At 32.9% G+C, this 22,691-nt stretch overlaps 2 protein-coding genes across 3 annotated transcripts in view; one reads left to right on the forward strand and one right to left on the reverse strand.

Moving 5' to 3' along the window:
* Positions 1 to 2,872: 2,872 nt before the first annotated feature.
* LOC148615460 (c-Myc-binding protein-like) lies at positions 2,873 to 18,120 on the reverse strand. The gene is made up of 5 exons (XM_088590360.1): positions 18,003 to 18,120; positions 8,824 to 8,896; positions 8,432 to 8,480; positions 7,633 to 7,762; positions 2,873 to 3,748 (listed from the first exon to the last, which is right to left on the reverse strand). Exons 1-5 carry the CDS (start codon positions 18,015 to 18,017, stop codon positions 3,707 to 3,709), a joined length of 309 nt encoding a protein of 102 aa, XP_088446486.1. The 5' UTR covers positions 18,018 to 18,120; the 3' UTR covers positions 2,873 to 3,706.
* Positions 18,121 to 18,273: 153 nt separating this feature from the next.
* The window catches only part of LOC148615461 (serine-protein kinase ATM-like), a 74,099-nt gene continuing 69,681 nt past the window's right edge, over positions 18,274 to 22,691 (forward strand). For both annotated transcript variants that reach the window (XM_088590357.1, XM_088590358.1), the window contains exons 1-3: positions 18,274 to 18,386; positions 20,970 to 21,054; positions 21,249 to 21,374. In XM_088590357.1, the coding sequence (XP_088446483.1) occupies positions 20,986 to 21,054; positions 21,249 to 21,374 (195 nt within the window). In that variant the 5' untranslated portion in view covers positions 18,274 to 18,386; positions 20,970 to 20,985. The remainder of the gene's footprint in view (positions 18,387 to 20,969; positions 21,055 to 21,248; positions 21,375 to 22,691) is intronic.

The following is a 22,691-nucleotide window of genomic DNA, read 5'->3' on the forward strand; positions in this document are numbered from 1 at the left end:
TGAATTGATTGTGTGTATGTGTCATATATCAGTTTTTTTTAATGTTTTTTTTTTTTTGTTATACTTACTTTGGATAAATTTATATAGATTGTTATATAATTAATAGTCATTGTGCATTGTTCTTTTTGTTTATATTATTTTTCCTCTACTTTTCCCTGAATACCCTTGTCAGGTGGTAATGTACAGGGATTTGTAAAATCCTGACTATGATAAAAACAAATAATAATAATAAAAAAGTTCTATTTTTAGTAACTGCAGCCATGTTTTCCTAAGTTTCAAAAATTTTAAATGAACAGTTTGTGCAGAATACCCATAAGGAACAACCTTACTAAGCTTCATTTGATTCTGAAAAGTAGTTTTCAGAGAAGATTTTAGAAATAATAAAATAAAAAATAGCCAAAAAATGTTGAAGAAGGGCAATAACAACATGGGTCAATAGATTTTCACTATAATTTTACTACAGATAAATCTTATCATGCTGAAAACTTTTACCCCATGTCAGAATTTGTTTAAACGCAACATTTTTGGAGATGTATGCAGAAAACTGCTATCTGAACCCTATGTTCTATTTTTAATAATAGCTGCCATGTTTTTCGACAGATCAACAATTAAATCATAACCTTTGTGCGAGACACCCTAAGGAACTATCACACTATGTTTCACCCAAATCCATTCAGTAGATTCAGAGCTGATGTTTGAAAAATTGTTAACAATGATGACAGATGCAGAGTGATGGCAATAGTTCACATGGTCTATGGCCAGGTGAGCTAAAAACTTACCCAATATTTTAAAAATTTTCAACATACCATTCCTATGACATGGCAAAGGACACTTTAGTTTTTGGAGGTTGTTGCCTAAGGTAGTACAATACAGTTAGGTCATTTCTGAAAATTTGGTCTCATTTTGTTGAAATCAAGCTGTTTTGAGCCAGTCCACACAAAAATTTCTAGTCATAAAAAAGTGCATATTTTTGAAATCCTTGGTGTGTGGAGGTTCAAGTCATTTACAAGTAATTTAGTGATTATTGTTATAAAATCCAGTAGCCATGGTAACATACTGAAAAAAATACTACTGTGTTTTAGTACAACTCAGGGGTGCCTTTCCAAAACTAAGAGCCAATTACTGTGCTTTATAGAATATCAGGCACTTAGACACTACCACAGGATGAAAGCATGCATGGAGTAGGTGGAAAAATGGTAAAACAATAAGACCCTTTTCGATTCATTCTCTCACAATTTAGTTCCAAAAGTTCCTGCGAAATAAGGTATTTTGAAAATAAGCCATCTGATGCTGAGGAGAGAAGCTAATAGGGTAGGGGACTGAAACGTTCCGGGTACCATTCTTCATTTAAATTACACCTGTTTACCATTACATATATTACATCTGTCTATGTATAAATGCTTAACTACATTTAAACAATATATCCACCAAATTTCAACTTTTAATTAGAAGTTTTACAAAATTTGAACGGGGTAACTTGTGTGCGAAACAGTGCGCCTTAGTGTAACTGTAAAGTGCACCCTAAATATGGGTTAAAATAGGAAAGTAGATGTTATCATTAGAATAATTCCAAACCAGTTTTTGTGTCCCTAACAAAAAATATCTATGCTTTGGTGAATCAAGAACTATTTTGTGTCAACAATTGCCCTAAGTGAACAGAGTCCAACATGCTGGGGTCGTATCATGCTGCACTCTGGGAAGCTATTTCTTCAGTTCTTAAATTAGTTCTAAGCACAGAAACCAACAAAAACATAAATGGTTACAAGGGAATGATATAGAAATTTTAAAAACATTATTTTGTTGGTGCACTATACTCTGCTGCCTGTTTGAACATCTGACACAGTTTATTTATCACAATAATGAAGTCAAAGTTTGTGGTTAAGTGACGAATAATTGGACACGTTTGTGAGTACTACATATATGTAGTAATTGGAAACTTGACTCCTGTGATCTAAGAATAGAAATGGCAGCCATGATTTACACCTGATCAACATAATCAATACAACAAGTAGATACCAATTGGATGCTAGAGACTAAATTTTGTAGTAATCCAATCAGCAGATTCAGAGATTATTTTAAGAAAAGTTATCGACAGATGACAATAGCTCATATGGACCTTCAATCCAGGCAGATTAAAATATGACTGAAAGACCACACTCCAGTCACTTATTGTAAAGTTATTGTCTAGACATGTTTCTGGCCCTCTATTCCTTCACCAATCAAGTCGAAACCCTTTGAATCAAGTCTCACGTTCCTTTTGTGGTATGGCACCTTATGATATACTTTCATAAAGATCTGAACACCTACACTCAAGTTGTTTTCCAGGCATCAAATGTCTACAAACAAGGACAATAGCATGACACCATAATACAACCATAAAAAAGTATCATTGCAGCTGTTAATTGGTTTCATTTACTTGGTTGTATAATGGTATGGGGCTGTTGTTGGTGTGGTCCATACACTTGACTTTATAAAATTTCTAAACCACAAAAGGAAGGTTGGTATTGATTTTGGAGGTTATAGCCCCAATGGTTTTAGAATTAGGGACCAAAAACAAGTATTTCATAGAATTTATCTGTATATAACACTCAAGTATACGCATAGAAATGTCTATGGTATTTTGTTTTATATGATACAATGTATTTGTATTTTATACCATAATGATCAGACTGGAAATGATTTAGGGGGTTAAGACTTTTTAGTAATTGGAGGTCAGAAACATGTATTTTCCTGATGGCCAGACAGTAACTTGACTACAAGTGAATATACCTTTCTGAAATTGTATAACAAGGTGCCATACCACTAAAGGATTACTGATGTGTAGCATACTTTTTCTTTTGTGTGAAAAGGGCCACAATTAGAGACAAGAAAATAACAACATTATACAAACTTTATTGGTCCTCCCTAACATAAACATTTCTCTAAGAATTACAGTTACAGGTACTTTTATCCATTTTAAACCATTGGTGTCACGTATACTCTAAAAAATGGGTTTTCTAAATGTTGTATTCACCTGAGTATCACGGGGACCTTCAAAACTGTCAATTTTGACATAGAGTTCTGCAAGCCTGGTTTCTTTAAAATATGTAAGAAAATCCTTTGGGATTTGAGGAAATTCACAATATAAGTAAGTTTTAAGAAACCAGACTCTATGCTTCATAAATATATAAGTAATGACCAAAAATAAAAGAGGTGAACTTTTCTATAATTTTCCAGCAAATCACAGTAACAACCACCCCACAGGGGTTAGATTATAATGTAATGAATAGTAGTAAATTGTTGATAAACAGAATAAACTATTGTATAAATCAAAAAATCATTTATGTTAATGACATTTTAAAGTAATCCTATGATGAGTAAAGTATGAAGAGTTTGTGATCCCCCTTGCAACCCTAATAATATTTAAATTAAAAATTGTGATCAATGTGATGTCTTCACAAGGCTAAAATCAGATGTCAAATTGTCAAAAGTAAAAAGTATTTCATTTAAAAGGCAGTAGTACAACAAAATAAAATCACTTCCCTCTTAAATTACTGTATAAATTGCTTGTGACATAAAATATAGCTTGTATATCTAAACAGTTAATATAACTACATGAGCTTGGTTCCAGAATGGCCTGATATGTTGTATTCTACTGAAATTTAATTTAATAAACCAAAAACAATGCCAATTTGAAGTTCAAGTACAAAAAATTCAGCCAAGTTCTTCATTCTGTCTTTACCTGTCCCTCTGGTTCATACTGTTGGAGCTGAAAGATAAACACCTGGACTGTAGGTTTGCTATGCAATTTAAAAACTACAAGCATGTTTAAATAAAGAATAATCAACATTTAGATTAAGCATGTTGATGCATGTTAGTTATGAAAGTGTAAAACAATCAGTTCTGTGTAAAGGCCAAATCCAATATGTAACATATCATTGAGACACCTTTCTCCTTAAGAATATGTCTAGATAAATACTGGACTATGTTAGCTTTCCACATAAAGCAGACAATTAAGTATCAATATTGAACTAATGCACATGTTCAAAGTCACATGGGTACAATCACCATATTTAAATGTCAAAAAAGGATCAGGAGTGACAGCAATCCAAGCAAAGAGTTTGTTTGTTGACAGAATTAAGCTTGTGGAACTGAAATTCATCGCAAAGTGCATTTACAAACTGAAAATAAACAGTATTTTTCATTATAATTAAATTAAGTTTGTGATTCCTAAAATATACAAATAACTTTCCAAAATAGCTGGATATCTCTAGAAATATTTTTTAAAGACAAATTACAGATAGCTAGGACTTTTAAAGCAATAAATAGGCAACTTGCACTAAAACCATTGTTAAAAAAGCTAACTTTTTGACTTCAACAATACAATATGTCAGAAAGTCGCTTACCTCTATTAGTTACAAAACAACATTCTAACTCAATCAATTAAGCTTGATTCCTATTCAAAATCTTCATTTCATACAAGAATCAAGAAATTATGTCTCCCTCCAAAATTGGAGAGGCATCCTGGAGGTTTGAGAAGAGCTACCAATAAACAACACCACCTTCCATCTTTGTATCCACTCCTACATTCTGAACAACTGAAATTTTCTCCACTGATCTAACACTTTTAAAACAACAACATGAAGTCCAATATGAAAATACCACCATGAAATCATTTTACACCCAATGTGACTTAACCAGAATTGTCTGTGCCAACTTCTGGTTACAATGTAAACAGAGATCAGTGTTTTTTCAACACATTTTTTTTTCAACCACTACAAGTTTAAGAATTTAAAACTGTAGAAATATGAGAACAGACAACTTAGTTTGAGCACTGTACATATTGACAGGTAACACAGTCACTCCATATTTAATATATTTAGTATTAGAAACTCATCCCTTTGCTCTACATGGTTTTATGCTCCATTTGATTATTAAGATTCTTTTAAATTCATTAAATATGGTTTCATAATTTAACAATATCCAACAACTACTACAAACTTTCTATCTCAAGCTTATTAACCAGTGACTACCTATTTTAGTTTGTTTTGGTTTTAAATTGGTCACTCATGCACAACAAAAGGGAGAAGCACAAAATAATATTTAATATGAAAATAGAACTGTGATAAAACCCAAATATGCTCTAGAATCCTGAATTTTAATCTGTACTTCTATTTGTAGTTTTCAAGTCAACATAAGTATGAAATTATAAATGTGTATGCAGAACTTTTGTTAAATGGATTTCAAACTAGTTAATGTTATTTACAAAATGTACTATGTTGTTTACTTTGAAAAAACTATATCTACTACAATAACACAAACTTTCAATATTTCTTTTTTCTTATCAAATTCTATAGAATTGTGTCCACCCTACATTAAGAAATCAGTAAATATTGTTCTGAATGTTGTAGTGTTTATGTTTAAATCATAAAATAATATTTTATTGAAGTAAATTGATGTCAGTTACACTGCAGATAACACAAATATTAAAATTTTCTATTCAAAATGTAAAGCTCTTTATCTTCTGGTGACACTTTAACACAGCAAATAAAGAATTATGATGATTAAAAATCAAGTACTGGTAAGTTTAATGAGAGCAGAGAGAAATCTAGGGACTATTTCATATTTATTTCAGCAAAAGAATGTTCTGTCTAAAGAATGGTAAACTAGGAAAGTATGAAGGAGAGAAATGATATGGACCACAGCATGTTTTTCACTTGGACTGTGTGCCTATCTTTTACTCTAGCCATCTACATATATCATCTCATTCATACTGTACATCCAGAAATTATTGTGATCATTGTGTATTTTTTACAGAAATGTGATCCTTATTTATGTGATATCAAGAAAATAACCTGCTTCAATAAGCCAACACTTCATAGTATTGTAGAACTGCCTAACTTTGGTCTTTTTATTTGATAGTTTATAACATTTATCACTTTGAAAAATCATCTGGAAATCTTATATAACTAGAAATAGCTCAGACCAAGGTCTACAGAGTGCAAAAAAATTTTCTGGAATAAATGTAGTCACAGAAACCATGCAAAAATAATTGTGCTAAAATTTGCCAAAAAAAGTTAATGATATAAGGTTAAAAAATATCAATTTTCAAGCAAAATATAATTTTTTTTATTTCATGCCCTGAAACTGCCAAAACTTCTTCCTAGGAAAATCGCTACTCACAAGGGCAAAGCCAGTTACATATTTAGCTATTTCACTTTGTAATCTACTTATTTATCATTTAATTTTCACTTTCTCATTGAAGTTAAATTGTCATTGAAAAAAAGCCCTTTCAACATTGAGAATAAATGAACATTGCAAAATACTTTTACAAGTCCCCTTTTTCAGAAAATGTTTAATTTTCAATAGAATCTCCATTTTTAATCACTGTAGCAATCACCAGTTTCCATTTGTCATTTTTCATTCCTAGTTAAAAGTGCTAAAAATAAATTAAACTGCGGAGCGCTGGCAAATGTATAATATTCCTCCATAATACAATTTTTCAGTATTGCTATTACCACTCAGTTATATTTTTAAATACATGTAATAAAAAACATCACAATAATTGCTGAATTTACAGTTTATAGACTCTGCATCTAAATATATCAATAACAAGCATTCTGCACTGCTGGCCACTACAAGTATGATGCATATTTATTGAGACTTCTAAACAAGGAAAACCATTGTTGAATATGACAATGAGACTTGATTTCAAATTGGTCTAAGGATTAGTAGTAGAAGTCTTTGGTAGAGAGAGTAGGATGTAGTCACCTAAACATTTCATGTAAATGTGTGTACACACCCTTCCTAATTAGCATAATTAAGGTGTTTAATTTAATACTTTAACCCTGTGCTACCCAGTGAGTAAAACCAAAAGGAAATAATCTTCTGGAAAATGTGACCAATTTGTTGGGGAAGAAAGTAACAAGATAGGAATAGGTATTACCATTAATACTTACACTGGCAATCTGATAAAAATGTGAAATAATGATAAACAGAGATGAATTTACTATGAATTACAGGCATTTGGAGTAATTTAAAGTAAGGTCAAGTAAACTTAATTGGTAGATTCTCATCCAACCTTCACAAAAAATGTGAGGTGGGTGGGAGGATTTTATTTTTTATTTCCTTACAGATATTTGCTAGCCTTGTTTTACCTATTTGAAGTATAGATATGTTCTATATTTATAGCCACATCAGTTTCAGAGAATAAACATTGTAATAGTCATTAAGAAATCATTTGTGTGTAATAGTATCTCAATACAAGAAACTGACACGAAAAAAGTCCTAATTTTGAAATTTTTGTCTCAGTTTTTTAAAATTTTTGACAATTTTTTAGGGGTGGGATGAGAATCTACTGATTAATTTTATTTGGCCTAATTACATGTACTGATAGTAAAAAAAGAATCAAAACAGTAAAATCTTGATTTTAAAAAGCATTATCCTATCTGGATAAACTGCTAATTAACAGGTACATAAAACATTTAAAAGTAAAATAAACACAAACTTTTCTTCATTTGAATGTATCTAAAAAACATGTCAACTGAATGGTAAAAGAGTTGATCTGACCCAATCCGTTATAAAATGAGAATGAAATATATACAACAATTTAAAATTTGAATCAGAAGAATCCCAATTTTACTTCTCCTGTACCTTTGTTTTTAATTCATTGTTTTCCTCTGTCATTTGTTCTAATTTCTGTCTGAGTTCTGTTACTTCTAATTTGAGCGCTTCAACATCTGCTGTCTCTGGCCCCGACGCTCCTAGATGCTGTTTTAAAAAGCTGAAGCAATGTTAAGGAAACTGAAATAGATGTACTGATCTAACTCAGGACATTGCCTCCAATCATATGTAGCTTGCAAACAAAAACAATTCAATGATTAAGTACCACTAAGGCTACATGAATGAAAACATCACAGTGCTTCATCCTAATGAAAATAAAAAAAGAAAACAAAAAAAAACAACATTAAATCAGTTAAAAAACAAACACACTTTCTAGAATATGTTTGCTTGATTAAAATATTATGGGTTCAAATATGTGCTAATTAATGGTACATGTATGTTTAGTACACTGACAGTCACTGTTAAGCATTTATGTTCAAAACATATTCACCAATTAAAATCATACCGCTACAAGACTGAAAGTTTACAGTTTAATTTTTACAATAAAACCAGTTATAATTGTCCTCACATGTAGAATTTAAGAAATATACACTGAACACTTAGGCTACATTAGAATCTTCCAAATTGATAATATTACATGGCTCAGTCAGACCTTTGATTTTGTGGATTGTACGTTGCACCATTTTTTGCAATGAAGCTAATACTGAACATACTCTACCATACTTAATTCAGATAACAATTGTGTTGTAGACATATTCATCGACTGACAATGATTATTATCGTCAGTCATTGAAGTTATTTAGCTGGTATTACACAAATAAAAGGATACTCTAAAGCATTGTTTGGCTTTTCTGGTTCTTCATATAATCCTACTAAAACTGGAATGCAAAACATTGGATTAAAAGAAACATGTTACTCATCCTTCAATTGTCTGACATAAACATTTTCTACAATTCTTTTTATAACTGCTTAGAATTCAGATGATTTTACCTCATATTTGTGCTAAAGCAATATTAACCATTTCTGTTGTAATATAAATTCAGATATTAATACAATAGCCCAAATTGCCTTACTTTTTCAGAGACTTTTTCCTGTACTTTTTGTATATTTCACTACTTCCCATATACAAAAAAGTAGCTTCATTAAACTATGATAAACAATCTTTATTGAGCTTTCTATAAGTAACTTTTGGGTATTTTCTACATTTTTTTTTATATTTACCTTTTGTTAAAGCATCTAGTACACCAGCTTTTTCCAGATATTTTCTGAACTCTTCTCTTTTAGAATCAGCTCCCTGAAGATTGAACAAATTATATTAATTAAGAATGAATGAACCTGCTGTATAGGAAGAATTTCATGTGACATAGCAGATTTTATCATAAACAAACTCCCAGGATATCATGACATAACTACAAAATATGTAAAAGATTTGATCGAACATAAGCTCAAATGCTAAATAGGATATGTTTCTTAGGGAGACATTCAGGTTATCTTGTCTTGTCTTACATTTGGATTCCCTACACTAATGTCCTAAAAAATTATCAATATCCTATTAGCACTTTCATTCAGGAGTATTTTTTATACTGTTGTTAGGGATTACAGTAAATAGAAGTGAAAACCATACCAGTCTTAGAAACAAACAATCTGTTTTTCAAAGATAGGGATTGTCAAACAGTATAATGATGCCCAAATTTTACAAAAGATGACACTTATCAATATTATCCATAAGTTGTCCTTAACTCAATATGAATGCTGGACAATTCAGACAGTGTATTAAGTCATTAGGACAATTCAAACCATATTGGAAGGTAAAGAGGTACTGTACATTTTTGTAGCAGGACTGACACTTTTAATAAGCAAGCAAAGAAATTCGTCTAAAAATTCATCATATTGAAACTTGAGAAATTTTTGTCTAGGAAAAACACTACACATACATCACGATCTATTGAAGTTCTACAAATGGTCAAAAATGCTGTCTATAAAAAAAAAAACATTTCAAAGATGTTAATGTTATTTGATGGGAACTACTAAAAAAGCTGGAAATATTTGACCGATAATTTTACAAATATCTTGTCAGTGGCTGGCCCCAACTGATTGAAATATCTTAATCAAACTCAGCAATGATGAAGGACATTAAGTCTACTTTTGAATCAGGGAATTAGTGCTTCACTCACATTTAATGCTTTTCTCATATTACTGAAGGTTGGTATGAACAGAGTGTACAGTTTGCTTTTTATTATTAAAGGAAGAAGTCACTTGTAATAATCTACACAGAACATTGCCATTGATATAAATTTGCTGTTTATTAGCCAATTTTCTCAGATTTTTTCTGTGTTGAAAATAGGGTACCAGTAACTTTGCTAAGAGTGTTTATAAAAACCACAGCACAGATTTTGATGACTGTCAGATGTACCACATTAAAGATAAAATATTGGAGAATGGCTACATGGATTTTTCTTTAATCTCAAATAAAAAGAGGAATGTACACATTTCTAAGTTCAAAACTAGTTGGTTTAAGGCAGAAAAGCAAAAAATTCCCTTCAAAGTTCAGAAAGGATGATTAGTCATTGAATGTTTTTGAATACTATTACATTTATTAAAATGAAATTAATATCATATGAAAGAGAAAAAATCTGCTGAATGGCAATGGCTATTTTTAATAACAATAAGATAATTACTAAATTAATGTACCTACATCTTGAGAAAGAAATATCCAAATTTTCATTTTCATAAACTATACCCCAGTAAGCTGTTCATCATAGTGTCTTTCTATTTGATTCAACATACATGTATGTATATATGAATTCACTACCAATTCAAAGATTAAAGAAACTTCTTTAAAATGATTTAATTTTTATAACATGATGAGCTTGAAATATTTAGAAGTTGACCAAATTCATTACTTTTCACTGGGGCAATTATTGATAAATAATAAATAATTATATTTTCATCAGAATTTTGTCATTATCAATTTGTCTATTTTATAACTAATATTACTATAATCGAGAATAATTTCTCTTTCCCTCATTATGCATAAGTCAAATGTAAATCTTATAAGTGAGTGAAGCTTGCTCTTAAATGTATAAAAAATTTGTCTGAACTTCTTCAATACTGTCTTACTGACCACTAGAGAAACTTTCGTCAAAGCAAAATGCTACATCTCTATCTATTGAAGCTTTGAAATATAGTCAAAACACTTGCTAAACGAAACATTTTATAAGATCACCATGTTATTTGATCGGAACTCCTCAGACATTATCAAAGAACTTACTTTCGGTTGTGGGTTTTTAAAACGAAGCATTATTTGTCAAACACTGAACTATTTTACCAATAAAATTACAAATAATTGGAATATTTCTTTCACCCATTTTACTTAAAAGGGAACTTTCAAATTGCTTTGCTCACACTTAGGGCAAATGTCTTCCTCATATTAGGCTTTAAGTTTAATCTGTATAAAGACCAGGAGGCAAAGTTATTTTTTAAAATATCAAAAATGTTAGGAGTGACCAGTCTAAATATTGTAAAGTCCCTTGTATGAATTAATGTTTCAGGTTTCACCTGTCTCATAACCATTGTATTATCAACTGGGTTCAGTATACTTATGGCCACAAAAATCATCAATATCTGTTTTGTGCATATAAAATCGGGAGTTTAAAAACAGAATCATGGCTGTTTCATTCTCGTATACTTGGTAAATGCAATTGAAAACCACACAAATCTAGGAAATAGTAGTTAGATTCGATGATTAAAAACAGATTCTAAACTTTTTCCAAGACAGGGATGGTCAAAACATACATTGTACATGTATCACCAAATGTTTACAAAAATGATGTACATGTAATCAGCTTATGGATACTGGACAATTCAACCCAAAGACATTTGGGACAATGACAACCTCAGGGATCTCCATGACCTCTTCGTGCAAGGATCTGCACCATGTGTTGCTTTCCTTGCACCATGAATTCAAAACGAGCGTCATTTGTTTATTTGGTGTGCACCATGTATTCAGATATGTGTCACGCAATGCAAATCAGCACTGTATTTCCCAATAACTCTTGCCTATTAATCGCCCATACCCGTCAAAGATCAATATGATTGACCATGTGTTTATTCTCATGGTAATACAATGTTTTGATTGGTAATTTCCAGGGGGTTAATGTGTCAGGGAGTGAAACGTGTGTAAACAAATCTCGGACCAGTCAAATTTGTGATTATCACAGTCGGCAAAATCAATAAGATTCAAATAAGCAGAATGATTTCTGCTGTTTTTTTAAATGAAAATTTTGATAACTTTTCATTTAATAAAACATAGAAAGTATCAACAGTTAAATTCAATTTGACCAATATCAATGTGATCGGAGAGGGAGTATGATGGTCTTACTCAACGTCTTAATGATCTCGCCATTTATCTGACACAGAAAAGCAATCCAATTCGCTTAACTTTTTTGAAAGGATGATGGAATGACTCCCAAAAGCTCCAGAAGATTGTTTAATGACACAGATTAGGACAAAAACAAATATGACTAAGTTCTTGTGGTTAAATTTAAAGAACTTTTAATGGTACATGTATCAACAAAATGACCACACCTGCCAGTGATTTTTATTTCTCTAGAGTGTGGACCTATGATCAAGCCAGGAGAAGAGAAAACTTGACCTTGGGGTAATTGGGTTAGACAATACAGACAGATTTACCCTTGTTAATTGTTGATTTTTATGTTGTAGCTTGTGCTATTAAATATGTCTCATTCAACCTTATCATACTTTCTTTTGCAATTTATTTTCTGCCTGAAAGGACAAGCCTGACAATGAAAATTTGTCCAACCAGAGAGTAAGCCATGTGTTCATTCTGATCTATCGAAATCCCTGAACCAGAGGTTTCATTAATTTTTCAGGCAGGAGGTACTTTACAGAAAGTAGAAGGTAACAAATAAATTAGGCAAGGGCTCAAGGGCCGCATAAGGCCCCTAGTGGGTCCAGGGCAATGCCATGGTGGGGGAACGGGGGGCAAAGCTCCCCAGAAGCTCCTGGATGTTACAATGTATATAGCCTTTTTGAGATTTAAATTTTGACTTGAAAATATGGGATTAAGTCTGCAATATTTGCTTCAGTTTTGTTTAAAATATATGAATTTGAAATCAAGATATATGATGAATCAAAACTAATTTAGTCTCAAAACCCTGAAATCCAGGAGCTCCCCATAATTCCCACCAGAACCATTTTTCATAAATGTCATATTTTGTTCTTTAAGTCTTTTGTTTACTTGTTACAAAATTTGAACACATGCAAATAAAAGCATAGGAACAAAACTAAACATTTATTAAATGAAATTCAATAACACGTGGTGGTTCCTTGTGCTGATTAAATAATTTTCATAATAAAACTTTGTTGTTGTTTATTGCCTAATTATTACTGTGACATGTAGCGCAATTGCATGTGTCTTATTGTGAAATATTGGTCTAAAAATCAAAGTCTGATAAGAAATTTCTTTGCTTCTGAAAAAGAAGGCAGGCAGTTTAAGCCTGGTTGACTTTTAGACCGACATAATTTTTTAAACATTACAATGTATTTATTTTCTATTATTATCTATAGCAGCGTTGAATCTCGGATCCATTCTTTTCCACCCATTTTTTATTCTTGTGAGCAAAGGCCAGACATGTTCTTTTCAAACTTAGGGTTGCCAGAATATTTTCACCAAAACCCCCCTCCCCCTCCACATTGAATCAAATGGTCGTCCCTTAAATCATATTCTGTAAAAGTTTGTTTCACATGTTGACTCATTGTCAACACTAAAAATTCCTGCACTCTTCTGCACAAATCACAAAAATATAGGGAAAAATGACGAGTATGGGGCAATTCCAAATACGAACGGCATTTTTTTCTACACGTTTACATAAAATCTTCACCTGTGTTTAGCTTTTTGTTCAGCACAAACTAATGGTGATTGCTTTGAGATTGTTAAGTCACCACGTTTTCTATAAATGGACAATGTACGTTAAATCGTTGTGGGTTAAAGCACTTTACCAATTAGATTCTGACGCATACCTCGATGAAGACACCTACATTGTATATAAACAACAATAAACACTAGAGATTGCGATTTTGGAGACATAGCCTACAGATGGAACGAGCTTAGATATCTATTTACTAGATTATTCCTCATGATTTTTTTTGTTTTTTTATTTTATTCTACCCGTACCAGACACTACCATAGCCGGGTAAAAGTACGGGGTAGCGGCTCTTAATGAAAGCACTGCTGAACCCACAGTTCCTTTAACCAAAGCTGGACATATTGGCCTATACATGTTTAAGACAATGACAATAGAAAAAATGCATAAGGACAAAAAAGTATATCATAACAAATTTTACCATTTTAGAAGGTAATAATAACAGTTGACAAAAATAATTAAAGGACTTATGTGTTTCTTTGGGAGTGTGTAGGATTTCACCTTCCTCATACATGTATTAATAATTCACAATCTGACCAAAATTACAAAATTTTCAGATGTATGGTCGGCCACCTCAGGGTTCTCACTAGGATTTTCACATGTGAGTCCTGGGACTCATCACCTTTTGAAAAGGTGAGTCCAACCCTTTTTCCTGGTTTAAAACCAGTTCAAGCACTACTTTCATTATTTTAGTGTGTACATCAGTACTACATACATGTATGTACAATCATACAAAACAATATCTCACTGCAATTATGCATGTCATCCATAACAAAATGTGTAGAGTAAACTCAGCATCTTCTTTTATTTGAAAACAAACTTATTCAGTGTGCTGGCTTCATGACATAACTCCATATATACATGTAATGTGTATTTAGTTACATTTTGTACATGTACCTACATGTACATGTAACTAAGTCTTGAAACTTTGGTTTGAAGAAAGACTGCAATCATTGTTGACTCATGTTGAAACTGATACATGTACCAACATTGAAATAACAGGTCCTTTTAAAGAACCCTTAAATTTTGGCTAATGTCGAAACAAAAAACAAAAATATAGTTGGTCAGGCACCTCACAGTACAGTTGTGGCTTCAAATGCAGTACATGACCATGCGAATTCTGGTCTTGTGTCCTAATAAATTCTTGATTTATATGTACATGTATGGCCTCAATTTTTTTTTTCACACTGAATATACATTGTATCTTAATACATGTACATATATATTAAAATATAAGTTAAAAAACTTCATAGAAGACACCTGACACTTTACAGTGCTCGCCTTTAGCCACTAGCCCAAAACCCGGGGCTAGTAAAAATTGATTCAGGCTCGTGAAATAATGTGTACATTTCTTGTTTAGGGCTGGTCATTGAGAATTTTGAAGGAAAGGACTGACTTCAGTACATATAATTAATCTTCTCCTTTTAATAGGAAGACAAAAAATTTGTCCACAAAATATTGTGTCTTTCCTTTCCTTAATTAATTTGAAATTGGACATTAGCTGTAATAAAGTTGGCTTCTGTGTAATCTCAAGCTGTTACCCCAAACCATGCAATCACCATTACTGTGTAAAAATTTATCAGCCAGACTTACCCCACTGTGACTAAGTCTAATTCTTGTGCAGTATTCAAGTAATACATAAAAGAAACAACTTACACCTAATTTAAGTGAATCTTAATTGCTGAAAATGAGTATGTAAACAAATAGCACTAGTCATCTTTCACCATGCCACAACCAGATCAAGTTCCTGTGCATTTTTCACAGTTTGAAAGTAAAACAAACAATAATTGCTTTAATTAAATGAAGACCCAAAGAAAGTAGCCAAATGTGAAGTAAAATTGCAACATTCATTAGAATGATCTGTATTTCTCATTTTGATAATGCAATCGAGATGTCACAAAAGTATAATGATGTACAATTCACAAAAAATCCAGTTCTGAACTTCATAGTGAAATAAAGCATGATGTTTTAACTTCATGCAGCAAATTTTCCTTGCGTCCAGGACTCGAGTATGCGCCTTAACGAGAACCCTGCCACCTGTTTTTCACGAACTGTTTACATACATGTAAATTTATTAATTGCTCATCACTGTCATATCCAATCAGACATACTGCAATGCATGACTTCTTAAACTAAACGTCTGCTAGACCTGTGTAGGGTTACCAGTCATGATGGACAGAAAAGTGCTATGTGAATTGTATGTCAATAAAATCCTCCATTTTTAATTGCTATCACTAATGCTCAAGATTAAATAAGACATGTTACCCAGATAAAGAGTAATCAAGGGAACCGAGGTTATAGCGGTAATCAAAAGAATGTAATCCAGGGACAAAGACCAGACATGGAAAACAGACATACACAACAAAGAACATAAAGTAACTAAAATCATACATACAAAGTAACAACAGTAAATGAGCAACTTGGACTCCACTAAAAACTGGGAGCATGGACCAGGTGCACCGGTAGGGTAAGCGTCCTGCTTTTCTAGAAACACCTGCCTAGTTGCTCATAAAAAGTCAAGTCCGGGGTAGACAAACAAGGAAAGGAAAACTATGACCCGTTGAATAAATCAGTTTTCATGGTGCTGATGGATACATCATAACAATCCACGAGTTCATGATGACGACCATAAAACTTCTGTAGTGATGACTTCAATCTTGTAGCAACGTAACCCTGTTCCAGAAGCCTATTTGTCAGAGTTCTAGCGCGATACAAAAAGTCTGTGTAGTCCCGGCAAGCTCTGGCATAACGTATGAGTTGTGATATGAACACTCCATACGCAGGAGCCGAAGGAATGTTGCCACAGATGAAAGGAAAGTTGACAATTCTGAATGAAAAGTCATCACGTTTGTCGTAAAGTTTGGTCAATAGTTTTCCTATGCCATTGATTTCTAAGTGTAGGTCAAGATATGAAAATTTGTTTTGAAGCTGTGACCTTCTATGGACATTGTTCAATGAATTCATGAGACTGTAATGTGATTACTATCCATATTAAGAAAAATATGACGTACTTAAAAGACATCAGTCCTTATGTGTTTTCTGAAGAAAAGCCCTCTGTTAAAGAGAGTGAATTTCCCCCCAAATATTGATTTAGTACCAAAACATTTCTAAGAATGCATTTTTATTTGCTGTCAGGCTACTTTCGATCTACAAGGTGGTACTAGACTTCTGATGATTTTGAAGTGAGTCATATAATATCCTACAAATGTTCATGGATTCCTATGAGGTATGGTTTTCCCTTTCTTAATGTGTCATTTGTGGACTCATCTTATGTGATTATTTCTACAAACTTTATGACAAACGTGATGACTTTTCATTCAAAATTGTCAACTTTCCTTTTATTTGTTGCAACATCCCTTCATCACCTGCGTATGGAGTGTTCATATCACAACTCAAAAATTATGCCAGAGCTTGCCGAGACTAGGCAGACTTTTTGTATCATGCTAGAATTCTATCAAATAGACTTCTGGAGCAGGGTTATGTTGCTACAAGATTGAAGTCATCACTACAAAAGTTTTATGGTCGTCATCATGAAATCATGGATCGTTACAGTGCATCCATCTGCACCATAAAACTGATTTGTTCAATGTGTCATAGTTTTCCTTTCCTCTTTCATCTACCCCGGACTTGACTTTATATGAGCAAATCGACGGGTGTTTCTAGAAAAGCAGAGGACACTTAACCCTACCAATTCACCTGGTCCAGGCTCCCAGTTTTTAGAGGAGTCCAAGTTGCTCATTTGCTTTTATTACATAGTATATATGATTTTATTTTCTTTATGTTTTTTGTTGTGTATGTCGGTTTTCCATGTCTGGTCTTTGTCCCTGGATTACATTCTTTTGATTACCACTATAATCTTGGTTCCCTTGATTACTCTTCCACATCTGTTTAGGATTAAACATGACTGTTATCTTTCCAGTAAATACAATTTTACACAGTTTGCAAAAATAGGTGTTGCAGTACTCAAAACACAATTTTCACATCGCCCTAGTGCAGGTACCAGTTGCTATATATAAAAACAGTTTTATTCTTAAATAGTCTGTCTATTTATTTATGGTATCATGGAAACATTTTTAAAAGTAGGAGTGAAATAGTCAAACATGAATATTATGTTCGCAAAAAATAGGTGACACAAGTGTATGACTGAAGAGTGCTTGTTTTGAGTTTCAAACTGAAACTAAAGGGGTGTCCTGATAGTGTGTCTACATAATTTTATTAAATAACATTGACTTTGTCCTCACATAATAACAAAACATCGAAAAGTGTTCAACAACTGTGAAAGCATCATTACATGTCATCAAAATTTAGCAACACAAACATGCAATAGACATATTTACACTAAATTACAGTCTACAGATGAAAATCATTTTGTGAATTCCCAAGAGAGGTGATTTAACTATCGCTTTCAAATGTGGCGCAGAAATTATGTTGATTTTCGGATTGAAACAAGCTTACCCTGTATGTAGTCATGCTGTATTTTCGGCTTTGCAGACTCCAGTCGACTTTATACCGTTGCTATCGAAGTTTGGTCGAGCATGCGCATGCACTGTAAAATATAATAGATGATAAGTTTTTGCATTACTTAAAATTATCAAATTTTCCCTCATGTAAAATGTTTATTAGGCCTAAAGTATTGCTTAATAGAGATTTTGTGTAGTCATTTTCCGCAACCAACTGTAAGATTATTTAAAAAAAAAGTATACAACGAAACTTATCATTTATTTGAAAGGTACTGAACTTCCGATTCTTCGGAACTTGAGAAACTTATGAACATTCAAGAGGAGTAACAAAAATTTACCCGGAAAATTTGCTGTGAAATTTACGATCAACTGAAACCCTGTAAGTTTTTCTTTCGAATGTTTTCTGACTTTGAAACAATTGCAGACAAAAAAAATTAACACACACAACATAGGATATGAAAGAGTAATCAAGGGAACCGAGGTTATAGCGGTAATTAAAAGAATGTAATCCAGGGACAAAGACCAGACATGGAAAACAGACATACACAACAAAGAACATAAAGTAACTAAAATTATACATACAAAGTAACAAAAGCAAATGAGCAACTTGGACTCCACTAAAAACTGGGAGCATGGACCAGGTGCACCGATAGGGTAAGCGTCCTCTGCTTTTCTAGAAACACCTGCCGAGTTGCTCATAGAAGGTGTGAAATAATGGAAATAACAAGCCCATCGAAACTAGAGCAAAGTAGCAACCCATGTACACTTCTACTATAGGCTATATTTGGGCTCAACTAAAACAGGTGCATCGGTAGTGTAAGTATTCTCTGCATTTCTAGTTATGTCCATGGAAATTGCTCATAAATTGTCACGTCCAGGTTGGACAAAAATGGTAAACTATGACATGGTGAACAAATATGTTCTTGTGGTGTAGCAGTGATTCCAGAGGTAGTTGGATCAATAAACTATTATGATCTATTTATAGTTAACATTGACATAAGACAACTCAGGTAGCTATAAAACCATAGGGTTTGTAAGTCTCATTCTAGTTTCAGTTTCTCTCCCGGAATCTCTGATGTAGAACATATTGAAATCCGAAGACCGATCTGCATATTATTGTTTACTTTTGGGAAATCGAAATGCTGCATCACAATACTAAATCCTCTATTTTATGCTTTTCTTAACTTTTTTATCTGTAGAACAAGATATTTTGTCATTTTTTATCAGTATTTTTACACAGAAAGATATTTCGCTTTTTATATTGAACTCAATGCTATGTTAATGATAAATCTCCATGCATTTGAATGGTAAACAAGAACCCATTCTCATTCTCATTTTCATGGAGTTATGTGATAAGACTTACAAAATGTACATACTCTATTTAATGCTAATAAAGAAAAAAATATTTACTGTTGAAATGAATTACTAGGGAGTGATACATGAAGGCAATCTTCTGCTCCTATGGCTTTGGGAACACTGACACTTATATGTACAATGTAGAAGGAGGTGCTGCTGGATCATAGTTAACTTTTATCCAAGGTGATTGATTGTGTGGTTCCACACAACATCCAAATCAGGGAAAATGTGTACCCTACAATAAACAATGAGACCACAGTACATGTGCATGTACATGTGTATATATATACCATAATTTATTTATGCTATTTTGGTAATTGCTTGTTATTTTTATTGTGTATAGTTCATAACACCAGAACTGTTCATGCCTGTAATATTAATGTACCTTAAGGGCCTCTGGTTGGATATATAAACTTGTATTTCTTGTTGTAAAATACTTGGGAACCACTGGGTGCAGATGTATACACCATCTAAGACCTATGGATCTTAGAGTGGGCCAGGATATGAGACTGAAATTATAGTGTTTGTTGTATCTTTTATCTCAAGTTCTTTAATGTACAGTACGTGTATAAAATCCCTGAATCTAGGATAGTTAAAAGACAAAATTTCATCTACAACATATATACATGTACATGTAGCAGAAACTAAGATCAAAGGAACTGGCTAAACAATGTTCCTTCTTTTTGATAAAATCATCATAAAAGTCAGCCCTACAAGAGTGAAGGAAAAGGTCAGCAACTACAAGTACATGTAGTACAATTTATCCCTGTTCGAAAGCTGACTGACTGTTGAAAACCACATCTACCACATTTGACCAATATAATATTAATAAAAAAATCTACCATCTACACTTGATAATAGTCTATAAATTCAGTTAAAACTACAGTGAAATTTGTCTAAACAAGATATGTATACATTATAACTTCCAAGAAAGTATGAGAAATATTCTTTTTCATGGCTACCTGTGGCACATTATAATTTCATGCCAAGAAAGTATGAGAACAATTCTACTTCATGGCTACCTGTGGCACATTATAACTTCAAGCCAAGAAGGTATGAGAAATATTTTGCTGCATGACTACACACGGCATATTATTACAGTGAACAAATCAGCACAAGTAAAAATTGAAAACGTCCTGCTCAAAGGCCTTTAGTGGGCTCATTCAGATGTCTGCATTTTCTGATTTCATTGAAAATTATGAAAGCATAGATTGAAAGTCTGACTAAACCAAACAAATCCTTAATATGCAGACCTCACAGGAATCCTTCCTTAACAGTTTCTACCTGGCTTCACTCACAATGCTGGAATTACTAATATCTAATTCTTTTGATGCTTATGCCGAGGAATGTCAGGTTGGGGTCAGAAGGGTGTGTTTTTATTGCCATTAATTGTATTTTGATTTATCGTTAACTTGCATATAATCTGTTTTGTTTTTTGCATGTTTATAATACAATTGATTGTAATTCATGTTTTAGAGAAAGCAACCAATTAAGATACCAAATATAAAAACAATACATGTACATACATGTGTATCTAGTATCCTAGTTAACCTACAAGACTTCATTATGTGGTTAGTGGACTGTGAATTGTATCTCCTTTTTTCAGATCATGATCATAAACAATGGATAATTTGTCAGATGTGATTAGCACATGTAGAGGTTTGCTGTTAGATAAAGTCACTGAGAGAAAGGTGAGTTTTTGTAAAGCAATTGACACATTTTCCAGTGACATTTTCTTCCTTATTTTGCTGACTTCTGATTATAAATGGATAACGGTATGAATTATGTGCATGAATTTTAATGAAGAAAGTAGAATGTGCTGACATGATACATTTTAACGTTTATATATCATTTTAGTAATACAAGATTTATTTTATATTTTCAGAGAAGTGCTGAAAAGTTTAGACAGTTGTTATGTAAAAGTTCAGTTCTGAAGGCTCTTGATAAATACACAGATGGAAAGAATCGTGGTAGTTCTGATGACCAGCTTACTTGGGACTATGTATTTAAAGTAACTATTGTTTTGATTTGATCTCTTTGTTTTACATGTGAGACAAACATATCAGTAGAACCTTTTAGAGACAAGGGCTTTATTATTTATTCTCTATTCTGCTTTGTTTAGCTTTGGCACTTCACTTTGTTTGTAATTCACACAGGAAAGGAAAATCCTCACTTTCTTTGTAATTGGCACAGGAGAGGGAAATCCTCACTTTGATTGTAATTGGCACAGGAGAGGGAAATCCTCACTTTGTAATTGGCACAGGAGAGGGCAATCCTCACTTTAATTGTAATTGGCACAGGAGAGAGCAATTCTCACTTTAATTGTAATTGGCACAGGAGAAGGAAATCTTCACTTTGATTGTGATTGGTACAGTAGGGGAAAATCCTCACTTTGATTGTTACTGGCATAAGAGAGGGAAATCCTCACTTTGATTGTAATTGGCACAGAAGGGGAAAATCTCCAATTTGATTGTAATTGGCACGGGATGGGAAAATCCTCACTTTGTTTGTAATTGGCACAGGAGAGGGAAATCCTCACTTTGATTGTAATTTGCACAGGAGAGGGAAATCCTCACTTTGTTTGTAATTAGCACAGGAGAGGGAAATCCTCACTTTGATTGTAATTGGCACAGGAGAGGGAAACTATCATTTTGATTGTAATTGGCACATGAGAGGGAAATCCTGACTTTGATTGTTATTGGCACAAGAGAGGGAAATCCTCTTTTTGATTGTTATTGGCACAGGAGGGAGAAATCCTCACTTTGATTGTAATTGGTACAGGAGAGAGAAATCCTCTCTTTGATTGTAATTAGCACAAGAGGGGGAAAACCTCACTTTGTTTGTAATTTGCTCCTCTCTTTGATTGTAATTGGCACAGGAGAGGGAAACTCTTATTTTGATTGTAATTGGCACAGGAGAGGGAAATCCTCACTTTGTTTGTAATTGGCACCCTCACTTTGATTGTAATTGGTACAGGAGAGGAAAATCCTCATTTTGATTGTAATTAGCACAGAAGGAGGGAATCCTCACTTTGATTGTAATTGGCACAGGAGGGGGAATCCTCACCGTGTTTTTAATTGGCTTCCTCACTTTGATTGTAATTGGTACAGGAGAGGCAAAATCTCATTTTGATTGTAATTGGCACAGAAGGGGGGAATCCTCACTTTGATTGTAATTGGCACAGGAGAGGGAAACTCTCAATTTGATTGTAATTGACACAGGAGGGGGTAATCCTCACTTTGTTTGTAATTGGCACCCTAATTTGATTGTAATTGGTACAGGAGAGGGAAATCCTCACTTTGATTGTAATTGGCACAGGTGAGGGAAA

Source organism: Perna viridis, chromosome 6 (assembly GCF_037379345.1).
Source record: "Perna viridis isolate PV_CMFRI_1.1 ecotype Kerala chromosome 6, ASM3737934v1, whole genome shotgun sequence".
Classification (NCBI taxonomy): domain Eukaryota; kingdom Metazoa; phylum Mollusca; class Bivalvia; order Mytilida; family Mytilidae; genus Perna; species Perna viridis.

Coding starts and splice junctions, on each gene's coding strand:
- LOC148615460 (XM_088590360.1), bottom strand. Junction 8,481..8,823: donor ACTAGATGCTTTAACAAAAG/GTAAATATAAAA, acceptor TTTGCATTCCAG/TTTTAGTAGGATTATATGAA. Junction 7,763..8,431: donor AAGCCAAACAATGCTTTAGA/GTATCCTTTTAT, acceptor ACATTGCTTCAG/CTTTTTAAAACAGCATCTAG.